At 43.0% G+C, this 13,154-nt stretch overlaps 1 protein-coding gene across 3 annotated transcripts; it reads right to left on the bottom strand.

Annotated features, from left to right (window-relative positions):
- Positions 1 to 1,946: 1,946 nt before the first annotated feature.
- LOC112290239 (NAC domain-containing protein 66) lies at positions 1,947 to 7,003 on the bottom strand. Of its 3 annotated transcripts, XM_024536331.3 has the most exons (5): positions 6,161 to 6,990; positions 5,881 to 6,006; positions 3,894 to 4,071; positions 3,417 to 3,700; positions 1,947 to 3,269 (listed from the first exon to the last, which is right to left on the bottom strand). In XM_024536331.3, the coding sequence occupies exons 3-5, from the start codon at positions 4,048 to 4,050 to the stop codon at positions 2,589 to 2,591; spliced, it is 1,122 nt and encodes a 373-aa protein (XP_024392099.1). In that variant the 5' UTR covers positions 4,051 to 4,071; positions 5,881 to 6,006; positions 6,161 to 6,990; the 3' UTR covers positions 1,947 to 2,588. The 3 variants fall into 3 exon arrangements, with proteins under 3 accessions (XP_024392099.1, XP_073394119.1, XP_024392098.1); XM_073538018.2 differs by lacking the exon at positions 5,881 to 6,006 and having other exon boundaries at positions 3,417 to 3,697; positions 6,161 to 7,003; XM_024536330.3 differs by lacking the exon at positions 5,881 to 6,006 and having other exon boundaries at positions 6,161 to 6,987.
- Positions 7,004 to 13,154: the final 6,151 nt, after the last annotated feature.

The raw sequence follows: 13,154 nt of genomic DNA on the forward strand, positions 1-13,154 counted from the left end.
AGCGGTCCATGTTCCATCGGGAGAGGTGGGCTGTGGTGATGTTACATGATGAGCTCCAGATTCGAGGAGACATCTTATATGTTGGACACGATGAAGAAGCAACATAAATTACGCTGTTGAGTTTGTTCTGTGGGTCGAGGATTTGATTCGCATGTTCAAACACACTCACACCAAAAATTTCCTGCCGACGATTGTACTCCTTCAACGTTAAATCTAAAATTATTCAGAAGGTATGGCCACCGACGAACACACATTATGGCCTAGAAAAGCACGAGAACTTCGCTCTTCTGGCATTATTTTGAAGCGCCTTTATCATCGTCGTCTGCACACCATTCTCAGCCATTGCACCAACAGGAGCAGATTGACATTTGCTAATCGAATCCTGCTTTTGCACCTGACTAGGGCCATGAAATTTAAAGACCAAGAGGTTTTTTGTGCATCACTCCCTTGCCGAAAAGCAAGAGAAATCTTGATACCGTGGCTCTCAATAAGATTAATTTCGGAGTTTCGGTGGCACTTCCGCATGACTTGAACCGAAAATCTAGCAAAATCTGGTGGATTAGTGTAAGGTATACGACTGATTTGAGTCGTGTTCCAGCGGATTGTACAAAGATCGCTTTAGCTTAAAGCTTTTGGAATGTCAATCGTCACACCAGCTGTTGGTCATGACATGGGCATACTGTACATCGTCGTGAAATGCGCAATACCATACATTAGCAGCCTCACTTAGTCGGAAAAATTTAACTTTTTTAACTCGGGTCAGAGTGCTGGAATATTGTTGAAGTAACAAACATCGATTGTAACAAGAATATGCTCCACATCGTGAACTAATCTTCACCAACGGTAATGGCATTGGAACAGACCAACTTTTGAGGATACTGTTCTGTGGGGCTAGAAATCCGTGACTAAATATTTCCATATCAAAATGCGGCTTCGATCAGATACATGCACTGGCAGAAAGGGCTTCGGTTGGAAACTGGCGATCGTTGGCACAAGAAGCTGATTGGCGTCGAGGCCTGGGCTTGTTGTGTGCCGTGAACTTCTACAACACTGACCAGCAGCTTGCATAGAATGACACAGGATCCGGATCATGTCGGATAGACTAACAAAATGGAGCTGCCTGGTCACAATGAATCTAAACTGAGCAGTACTTTGCTTGTGGCCAGGCCTACACTTGACAGGACCCAAAAGACATCATTCCCTGGCAGCTAGGTGGCGTCCGATTTAATTAAAGGCAAAAAAAGGAGCTTCAAATATGTTTTCTAGAAGATTGGTTTTTCCAGCAGGTACAGACGTAGCTGACACGTTTGCTGCACCTCATGCATCCTACAGTTTCCCACTGCGAAGCAAGTGCCGTGATCTCAGATGCTTCCAGATTGGTCGAATCCTTTCCCCCCACTGCCTCGTGCTGCCCAAGGCTCCTCTGCCTACGATGCTCCAAAAATGATCGCCAGCACCGACACCAGTTTATCATGAGTAATAAGCTCGCGGCTGAACTCTGATTTAATATCATGCCTCTGATCAAAGTCGGTCCTTCTACATGGATATCGCTTAAACTTCTGGCATCGATCAAGTCCTTCCCTGTCGGAGGATGTCGTGTAAGTATTGTACATAGCTGTCGCTTGATTCGACGGTAACGTTAAATCAGATCTGCGTAATCTTTCATATTTTTTATAGATTGCTATTAAAATAATTATTTCGCCATCAGAAAGTGGTGCGGATGACCCGCAAGTAGCTAGATTTATGATTATTGATTTTTTGTTAGCTTAGAGATTGGGTTCCAGTGACTGATTGATTACCTTTCGTTTTGCTCCACATAGACGACACTGGGATCCAAGCAGGACTGAAAACAATACTGACGATTCATTCACTACGATTGAAGTTTAGATGTCGGATCACACAAATCCATTTCCAAAGATCCTTCCAGATAGATCAGTCAATCACCGTAATGTAGAATACACATGTGTGCCAACAAGTTTATTGATAACGATTTCAATTTTGTAACAGGATTTAACTCTGATTTTTAAAAGAAACGTTCCTTCAGAGCGAACATAAATCATAATAATGGTATCATGAGTACTAAATAGGGGATTTTCGCTGTCCCTTCAGCACTACGGGCAAGATCTGGCTTGTATGAGCTGCAACATAATCTCAGGACAACAATAACAAGCAGGCACAAATATTGCACATGTTCACGGCGAATCGTTTTCTCTCATGTTTCCCTCTTCTGTTTTTTTCCTTTTTCTATTTGTTTGTTTGTTTGTCAGCCTACCGTGGAGCACCAACATTTCTCAAAGTCATACTAATGTTTTGGCCCTTTGTGCAGAGATCCATCTCATTTTCTGGATTGTCGTTCTATGTCTCTGCAATGTCTCCTGCAGATGCGGGCTTGTTTCATTCGGCAACAACCTGTTGACGACTAAAATTGCAGCTCATGTGGTACCTTGCACTTCTTGACAGCTGAATGTTGTGTGCAATTGAACTCTGGCTCTTATTCATAATGTGCTGATGAAGCTTCGCCTATGTTGACGTCCAGAATACAACCTTCTTAATGGCCCAGAAACTCACCACTTGAGGTCCCTGTGATGCTATACATTCCAGAGATGACCGAAACCTTCATGGTTCGTCGACGCCGACGAATTGTCCGAAGACTGCCGACTCTTGAGATCAACATGGTACGTTACAGCCGCCAATGTCTGGTCGCGACGCGCCCCAGCCTTGCTAATCCCTCCATCCAGCATCCAGTATTCAGCGTCGTTGTGATGTGCCAAGGCAGTTAAGGATGAGCCATCTTGAGTGACGCTCGATCTGGCATCGTCGAAATCCCTCAGGGAAGTCGACTCGAGGGGGAATGGCACCAAAGAGTACTCGGCGTAGTCCCGTGATGATCTCCCGCTCGTGCACGCTGGTTGCAGGCTCCGAAAAGTGGAGGATACCGAAGGCGGCAAGTAATTTTGGTGGCAGCTAGGCTCGATGGACCTGTGAAGCTCGTGGAGGTGGAGATTCTCCATGAAGGGGTCACTGCTGATTGGAGTGCGGTAGTCTTCAACACTGAGCTCCTGCTTGCACGTGAAACTGAAGTGGTGAAGATGGGGGTTATACTGGACCTCGCCGCCTTGACTGCTAGGCCCTCCACCCCCCTCGGAATGGCTCATAAGCTCCGGCAACAGCACCTGGTCTTCCTCTAACGAGCACGACGTCTCTTGACTCTTTGTTTTAAAATTCTTCATTTTCCGGAACACACGACACACTACCCACCCGTCGGATTCCTGTACAGAATGAATCGCACGGTGATCTTACTGAGAAGCCCAAGAACACCATGCACTGCATTGCAAGAGAAGGTGACAAAACAGCATCCAGTAGAATCTACAACATTGTGAGAGTTCTGAATGAATGCACGGAGGGACGACGCGTACGTAATTTGGAGAGGCACCAGGACAATCATCCAGGCGAAACTCGTGCATGATCCAGTCCGTTTTTTGACCATTAGGAGCGCGCCCCTTGTAGAATACCAGTGTCTTGCGCATTCCAATGACCTGACGCTGCGTGTGGATGGGCTTGTCACGCCCAGTGGCCTTCCAGAAGCCAGCAGTTGTGGCGCGGTTGGCACGGTTTCCTGTGGGATACTTCTTATCCTTGTGGCTGAAGAAGTACCAGTCACTTTGATGCTCTGGTGCGTCGTCCCCGATCCTGCACACTTCTGATCGGTGCAACAAGTTTTTGTCAATACTGCTGGACCATTTCATGCTATCAATAGATGAGGAGAACATGCTCTTGAGCTTATGTTGATCACAATTCAATGGATAGTACTGTTTTAAATGTTTATTTTTTGACGAAACTAGATGAGGAGGTTGAACACTGCACCATACTACCTTCAGGATTCCGATGCTTACCATGGAGGTCCCAGGGCTCGATTTTGTAAAGGTCCAACTCCTGAATGAGCTGGTCTCGCTGAAACCTCCCCACCTTGCCGTGCAAGTAGTACCCGACTAGCTCCTCGTCAGTAGGATGGAATCTGAACCCCACGGGTATGGGTGCTTTGTTGTTCATTGCGAAATGTACCTCTCAAATCTGTCACGTACCAGGAAGATATTAGAGTGAGAAGCTCTGTATCGATTTCTGTGAAAGTGTGTTTATTAAGAAAACACTGAGTCTGATCACTGAGTCTGATTTACAACCACAGTGAAGGATTTAAAGACGGTCAATTAACTTTGTCCAACCAGATGGGTCCTTTGTTCGAAGAATCGTAGTTGGTCTGGAAACCTCTTAGAAGATGGCTTCACCAGACCAACCTGGCTGACAAAGATGTCTTGACAAATTTGAGCTTTCACTCCTCTGCCACATATAAGAATCTTGGCTGGGGAGAAGACACTCTATATCAAGTGCTTTCAACCACCACCTAACTGTACAACGTACCCCCCCCCCCCCCTCCCCCCCCGCGCACCCTGGTGACAATCCAACCTGCACTGAGACTGGAAGCATACTAAGTATATATTAATAACTCGATTTTTGGGTATTTCTAATTCAGGAAGCACCAACCATACTGGTAATTAAACTCGTATTGAACTGATCATTTCATCTCTCTGACAGCGCCTCCGATCGCCTGGGTAAGGCGCATCTGAGGTGAAGCACGAGCGAGACTGACACTAGTCCACTGGACAGGTATTTAAGGAAAAAGGGAGACCATCAGCAACTAGACCGGGATGCATTAAGTGGTATACATCATAAGATCTAGAGTACGCACTTGCTGGAACTCCATGGTTTAGAAAATCGGCCTCACCAAATAAAAGTAAATATTAACACAGTCCAAGATTGTTCCAGAAAGCAGGACTCCAAATGTAAAGAGATTGACGTGCTAAGTAGATCGCCTTGCCCTATTCAATAGAAAAGATACAATTTAAAACTGAATGCTAGCACATAATTACTGGTCTGGATTGTAATTCACTAACATTTATTGACCACAAAGGAAATTAATTAATCAGATAGGTAATAAAACAGAGAAGTTCATGAGCTTCACCCTTCGCAATGACAACGATAAGAAATCTTATGACCTTCGACAAAGACAGTGGACTGGGTCTAATATCGAATCCAACAGCAGGCAAGGTCTTTTTCGAACAATCGTCCGCTGCATGCATCGAACAGATTAGCTTGTCATCAACTGGGTTCCAGAATATCTATGATTTCATCTTCGGTTAATTAGTGGACCTAGTTAGCCGCGTACCCCACAATCCATCTACGAGGCTCCAGTATTTAGATCGTCATGAACCCACTTCACCATCACCTCAACAGTTGCTATCAACATCTCACTTGCCCATGATGATGGTTCATGTTCTAAACGATGAACTGAATAATTATGCCATTCAATTCCGGCATGACTACGAAATCGGACTCTTTGAAACACTCTACAGTGAGGGGGACAGGTGTCCTGGAGAACTGAATTCGCCTTACTCAAGATCTAGAGTATTCAAACGGGGAAAAACTAGAGAACGGACGAGTGACTTTACTGGTTAGAAATTTATAGGAGTTAACCTGACTAAGTATTGAAACACTCGAAAACGTCGACGTCATTAAGGTCTTGACGTGTTATGTTTCTTTCTGTGGACGTTCGGTTTAAGTCATGAAAACTAATTGCACACACTACGCTTTGAAATCCCTTTCAGTTGTACTTCACTATTTGTTCATGATGAATATACACTCTTCCTTCACTGAGTTCCTTTAGATTCTCAAGTATGGTTTCCTTAGAAAATCATCCGGTGAAAAAAGTAGTTGTCTCATGATACAACTGCTTAAACCTTCCCTTCAAACAGCTGTTCCGGCTCAATCGTCAGTTCTGTCAACTAGCAAGGGGGCTCTAAATTTAGTTTAGACGCAAGTATTCACCATTTGTGTATACTGCTTGGAGGTTGAAGCTAGCATGGGACCAACTTGATACTTGAGTTCATTTCAGGCTCTCCCAGCACATTTCAGATCATTGGTGTGGCGCATGATTCCACTTACAACCCCGATCTGTGCGAGATTTAAAAGCGCCGCAACCGAAAATGGCGAGGTTTAGTACAAGTGTGTAGGTATATGAATTAAACCTGTTGCATCAAAATGCTTGAGATCTGGTCAGAAAACTCAAAAACTTGAGTAGAGTGCTAGAAAGGGCAAATGGGCAAACCTTAAAAGCAGTATTCAGTGCAGGAAACGTGCACCGCTGGTTGTGTCGCAACTTCTCTGGTAGTTCCTTGCACACAAAACCACGAGTGATCCTAGATGCTTGCGTTGGATAGCTAACTACGTCCACGGTGTTGATTGCTTCGTGCGGAGTCAGTGCGCTTCCCTGCTCCCCCACCCTGTCAGCAGCAGTCCAAACGCAATCTACTGCAGCGGGGAGGGGCCCAAGTGGAGACTGTGCACTAGGATCGACCGAAAGCTCCGCACTGAGTAGTTCGCAACTCGTTTGATCACATCCTCAACCTACAATTCCACTACAGCCTCGCAAATCCATCTACAACTGCAATTTTTTGCAAATATCCACACAGGTCACCCTTGCACACAGATTGAGCTACCGGTGCATCTCTTGCTTGCAGTGCAAGTAACCTAAGAGCAGTCGTTCCGACCAGGATATCAGCAAACTCATCAGGAATCCAATGATGTCATCAAGAATCGCTCAGTCTAACATCAGCTGCAACCACACCCAATCCCTCTCCTCTCACATATAACCAATAGCATCGACAGCATCAGCGATTCGTCAAGACTCGAGCTTAGCCCACGATAGCCAGCTTCTCCGACAAGCTTCCGAAATGGAGAGGACATTACTATAAGCTGATAGGCTGTGGCAAACACATGTCGAACTGATACGAAAAAGCGGCCGCTAGCAAGCCTAAGAGCTAAATACGGAGCGCTGCCTGATTCGGAGCCTGCCAGGCTTTGTTTGGATGAGATACTGCGTAAATGGGATCAGCGATGGGCTTTTGTGTCGACGGGATCGGAAGAGGAGCCGGAAGAGGGACAAAGCCAATGGGGCCACCATCCCCACAGTTCCTCCCAACGATACCAGAGACAAGTGAAAGCGCTGTCTGCACAGTTTAACCTCTACTCTTTTTCACTACATTTACATTTATTTGCATAGATAGATATATATATATATATATATATATAGCTGCACACACACACACATACGCACAATCTTTTTCCCCCTTCCTCCAATTCTCTTAGTGGTAATCTTTATTGTGATGGGAATTATCTTTAAAATATTTACAACAATGGCATCGAATATTCTTATCCTGGAGGCTGCTGAATACAACGCTGGGGCGGCCATGGTGGGGCTGCAGCATCAAAACCGAAATAACCGCAGGAAGTCGAGTCAAAGGGGGCCTCGCAGGCCTCTATACCGCCATCCCAGGATATCACTTAACATACTCATTTCACTTAGCACTGCTTGCGTCCACATGTGATTGTGTATGTTTAATTTCCTGAGATCGGCACATAGAACGCAAGCATCGGCTGCACAGGTCCGTCCGCCGTGTGAGGTCCACCGAGGGGAAATTAACCACCAGGAGCTGTGCAGAATCGGCTCCTTTCGGCATTTCATGCCATTCATCCCAACTACCTTTGCGAACACTCTTGACCAGAAAAAAAAAAAGGTACAGAAGCCTAAATTAAGGTGAAGAAACAAGGGATTTTGCGAACCACATGTTCCACACGAGGGCTCACAAGTACCGATGCCTGACTTGACATTTGATCTACAGTTTCCCACTTGCATTTTCCAATAACAAGAAAATTGATTTTCATTTATATTGAAATTTTAAATTTTTGTGTGTATATGTATATATATATATATATATATATGAATAAATTTAGTCCACGCAGAACATTTTAAAACTTCTTTTCAGATGATTTTTGTTGTAACAATAACAATAATACATGTTACACTCTGTCACAATCATACTATGCTTGAATTATAGTGTATTTTTCACACAGAATTGGATTGAAGAATTGAAACTTAAAATGATCATACAACATTACACTACATTGTGCAAAACACCCTAACATCAAATCATGCACAACATCATTTCTAATTCATGTTTATATTCACATACTTTATAAATAAAGCATTGTACATTATCTACAATCTAGCAAATCTATCGTTTTATCTCCTTTATAATTGGTAATAATCTTCCTTTTCAAAAAAGAATGTATATATACATACATATATACATATATATATATAGCGAGAGATATATAGAGAAATGTATATATACATATATATATATATATATAGCGAGAGATATATAGAGAAATGTATATATACATACATATATATATATATATATATATATAGCTAGCTAGAGATATATAGAGAGAGAGAGTGAGATGGAAAATCTTTAAAAGTCCATGTGAATGCTAATGGGTATTTTGCTCTTCTTTGTGGCAAGCTCCATTCATGATTCTCATGAGAATAACAATAATAACAAGTAAAGCAAGCTAACGATTCTTCCGAAGCTGGCCGAGTACTATTCAATCAGCTTTGGCCAAGCCAAGGTCTGAAAATGCTGAGCATGCGGAGTGAGCTTGTATGCATGTTGGATTCATCATCATCTCGGAGCAGCATGTCAGGGGATGCGCGATGAGCTTCTTCGCGTGCTCGCCAAGCCATGACAAACCCCGCAGTACTTGCTGCAAAGGTTTCACTGAAGGGACATGTGAGGAGTGCCTACATCCCCATGTCCTTCGTGGCATAAGTCCGGGTGGACATGTTAACCAAGGCGATAGTCTCCCTAGTACTGGTATCGGCTTGTAGACTTGCTCCAGAAGTATTAGAGCATCGCTGATGGAGCCGCAGACAAGCTCCCTTCTATCACTGAGGAGTGGTACTAGTCGGGGATAAGAATGTAGGTGAAAAGAAAATCCGTTGACGATTTGAAAAAGGGAGTTCACAAAAAGCTTTGTCCTTCGAAACCAGATTATCAGGTCCACGTTCGAAAGGGCTGAGAAGCAGCGAAGAGTTACACGGTAGCCCTCGTCCATTTAAATGTTAACCTGGAGTGCAAAACGCTGTTCGTTGCAGTCATGTCTACGATGAGCCAACGCTTCAGAGCACTCCAAACAATGCCCCAGAAATACTTCGCGCCTCCCCAGAGTTCATGTGAGTGTGAGGCCCGCAAAAGGGCTGTGTTAGGGGCGGATGGGCGGGGAGGGGAGAAATAATTAACACGAGTTTCTTGTCCTCGTGGCACACTCCTTTCACAACTGAATTCTTCTTCCGCCTGAATACCACAGGAAGCATGTACAAAATCTGCGGCAGTGGCATACAATATGAAGTATGTTGCATTCATGTGTGGGGAGGCTCTGAAACGGAGAACAATTAGTTTGGAGATTGCGCTCGGTGGCACGGGAAAGGACCAATAGTATTTATGACTGTACGTCCGCTTCGCATTATTCTTACAGTGACCCAAGGGATGCGCCCATAATGGCGATGGTCTGGGTCCCTCCGCTTACCCCCCCCCCCCTCCCCCGCTCCCCACTTGCTGGACGTCCACACAAAGCCTGTAATCAAGCGGAGCCCGCCATCGCGTCGCGAAACTGAAAACCGAGCCCTGGGGTCCTGAACGGGAGCTTGCAATCGCTACAGTTGTGCTGGAGCCTCAGCTTTGTCTTGGCGCTCTGTATTCCCTGGCATCTGCCTGCGAGTGACGGTTTCCTGCTCGTGGCTGCCGCACGGTAACAGATTTCTGCGACCATCGTTGCAAGGAGGCTGTGCAATAAATCTTGTTGTACGCAATTGGGGACAAAAGCGAGTGGGTGAGATGGGGGACCACAGGTATTGTAAGGCAGGGAGGAGGAGGTTTAACACTGCGCACAGCTTGAATCTCTGCGGACTCGCTCGTGTGCGCCGCACGTATAGCTGGAAACCAGGGAGCTGCGACATGCTGAATCCATATTCCCCAGATTCCAATTGGTCGCGGCGATGGGTGATCCTCCTCGCTCAGCTTGTCATGGCGCGTTTCGATGGCGCAATCTCTACGCAAGTTCTGCGTCTAGCGTAATCGGTGCTGTCGATTCCCAGGTTCGACAATGTGGGTCTCCCCTTCACCCGCTGTTCGGCGAAGCTTCGTCTCGCCAGATCCCTCCCCCTTTCCCATCTATCCATAACCCACTTCTCTATTTTTATATTACCACCCACAAATTTTATTGCTTTATTTCTTCTCCTTTTCTATTCTACTTTGTCCGAAACATTTGGATTCTCATTTCAGACTTTTATAATAAATCAGGAACGCAGTTACTTTAAAAGGAATTTGACACCAAGATCTTTGTTCAATACAGTATAGTACTAGAAACCCTTTTTGTGAGCTTGGAAAATGTTGCAATTCTTAATAGGTGTTATAGGTATACACTCTAGGACCTGCATCGGGTTGTCTGTGGTTAATCCCATTAGAGCAGAAAATGAACAACGATAGTGCATGGAGAGGAAAGTAAATAATAGGACGGAGACAGGCTTTGAATTGAAAATTAAGAAAGCTCCGAATTCTGCAATAATAATTATACACACTTTGCTAACATCTTCATTGTTTTTGGGCACGAATGTTGAATGTTCCAAAACCTCGCGCTATTATTGTTTCTATATATATTCATATTATTCTACTCAGTGTGAACTCCTCGTGACAAGCTCTGGACCTTGTTGCCTCCAGAAGTCACTGGGAAATGGGGTGAAGAAGAAGAAGAAGAGACGGCTGAGGATGCTGGATGAAGACAACCCCCTTTCCAAGGACATCCAGTTTGAAAAAAAGTTGAAAACACAGCGTTAAAAAGTAAGAGCAGCATTCTGCCACGCCAATACCCAGATCGGCCTACGTGGAAGACGGGGCCCTCGGGGGCAGAGCCCGAGGTGGAAAAAAAAGATGCCTGCCCGAATATTATTCCCGCGCCCGCCGTTTCTTTGGAGGGAAGGCATGTTCCCGCCCTCTGGACCCCACACATCGAATTTGCCACTTGGCAGGGTGCCGATGTCTGCCACGTGTAGGGCTGACATCCGAGCTGCGGCTATGCGTTTGTCTCTGAAAAGGGCTGGTTCGGGTGGCCACTTCATTCATCCAAACGCACCATCCAATAATCATTCATATATCATCCATCCAATAATAGAGTTTGTGGTTACTTCCATGGGGAAAAGGGGGGTGGCCACTTCCATAAAGTAATAACAAAAGTTTTCACGAACATGTATCTCTACTAGAAGTAATAAACTTCAATCCAAACCATATGTTTGGAAAATTGTTTATTTAACTTTGATAGCTTTGTTAAAAGTTCATTAACACAAATGACTCAATTCATACAAAATATCATCCCATTCATCATACAAAAACAACGACCATCTATGACTGAAATCCACTGCTTAAGGAATTCGGCTGTGTTGAATGTGAACAATATAAATTTTAATTTTAATTTTAATTCTTTAAAAGTGTAATCGTGGATAGTATTTGTGTTTTATAATTTCATAGTTGAAAGAAGTATATGAAACATGGATTTTCATCTAAATGTTACACTAGCTGTGACTGAATTCTAAGAATATGATTGGGATTTGTAAAAGTGGTTGGATTGATTACTTTTATCCTACATCAAATTTATGCATACTTGTCTTTTCAACCCCATCTTTCAAACACATCAAAACCTCGTTTTCTAATTCCTAATTTCTTTTTCTTTTTGCACAAGTATATGCAGATGCAGAGAAAGAGGTAAAAGTTGGACGAATTTTGTTATATATTAAATAAAAAACTTCAATAGAATAATGATCTTTGGAATTTTTAAATTAAAATAATAACAATAATAATAATAATAATAATATGTAAGAAAACTGTAATGGGGAAATATTCAAAACCAAGCTTCAGAGCATGGTAATCAGCAGCAAGAATGAATGAATGAATGCTTTTAATATACATCAGTTTTTTCTACAGAGGAAAATAATAGACACTATGTTGGGGTGGTAGATCAGAATGGACATAAGAAACATGAGAAAAAGAACCTTTCATCTAAGTCTTGTGAGTCCAATTAAGCAGAACACACACACACACACATTCATCCACTTTGTTTCATGCAGTTTTTTGGGGGAGTTTTACACATTCCAATCAATGCCTCCATTTCCAAGCCATGGATCATCAATTTCACAACACAAATTTCTTCTTTTAATTTAATATACATTTTTAGTATATCTTGAGTGTTATTAGGGTTGGGTCCCTACTATTAATCTCATAAACCAAGGGCAACAACTCAAGCCAAAAAGATTCTAACTTAGAAGGTGGTTCACTGCTCTATAACCCCCTTTTCCCTTTATTCAATGAAAGTATAGGTATTGCTTATAAGTTGAAAAGGAGAAGGAAAAAAAAAAAAAAAAAAAAAAAAAAAAAAACATTACTTGTCTTGCAAATGAAAAGCCACTCACCCTTCCCATGCCCCACTTGGAGTGACAACCACAAGTCCCTTAATAATAATCTAAAAGTAAAAGTAAAAAAGTAAGAGAAGATGGAAACAAAGAGTGAAGGGATCTCAATGCACAATGTGAGTGTGAAATAGTGGGCATGTAGGAATAACATTGTGGATGGGGGTTCTTCCACTATAGTTAACTATAATAATAATCATCATAATAATCACAACACCAAGAATAGTGTGTGTGTGGGTAGTCTCCATTCCATTAGAGCGTGAGGGAGACAAGCTTTGGTGTTGTTATTAATGAATAAATAAAAATGAAAACAGTAAGTGTTCTGCAATGCATACAGCTGCTCCAGTGTGTGTTGAACTGAGTGAGAAAGTGAGTCAGCAGCAGCAGGAGTAGTAGTAATATTGGTAATAGTTGCTTTTATTATCCTGATTCTGCCATCAGCAACAGCACCTCTCTCTCAGATCCATACTGACCCTCTCACTACCAATGGATGGTATGTGGTTGCATTTTGCAATGCATGTAAAGTATCTGATGGAAAACAATTAATGTAGAATCTGATTACATAGTATCACTTTGATGTATTCTAGTTGTTTTTTTTTTTTTTTTTTATTGGTGTAGTTCTACACCTTTGGTTTCTTGTAAGGAAGCTCATTGGATGTAAGATTTCTACTATTTTGATAAGTAAAATACTTATTTTTTCTTTTGGGAAGCTATTAAAATGAAAAAAAAGGATAAGAAAAAC

The sequence above is a fragment of the Physcomitrium patens genome, chromosome 13 (genome assembly GCF_059467195.1).
Source record: "Physcomitrium patens ecotype Gransden chromosome 13, ASM5946719v1, whole genome shotgun sequence".
In the NCBI taxonomy this organism is placed as follows: Eukaryota; Viridiplantae; Streptophyta; class Bryopsida; order Funariales; family Funariaceae; genus Physcomitrium; species Physcomitrium patens.

Excerpts from the sequence above, each read along its gene's own strand:
- LOC112290239 (XM_024536331.3), bottom strand. The coding sequence starts at position 4,050 with ATGAACAACAAAGCACCCATACCCGTGGGGTTCAGATTCCATCCTACT. Across the intron at positions 3,701-3,893 it reads CGAGCCCTGGGACCTCCATG|AAGTGTGCAGGATCGGGGAC; the intron begins GTAAGCATCGGA and ends TGCACCGATCAG. Across the intron at positions 3,270-3,416 it reads CTGGTGCCTCTCCAAATTAC|GAATCCGACGGGTGGGTAGT; the intron begins GTACGCGTCGTC and ends CATTCTGTACAG.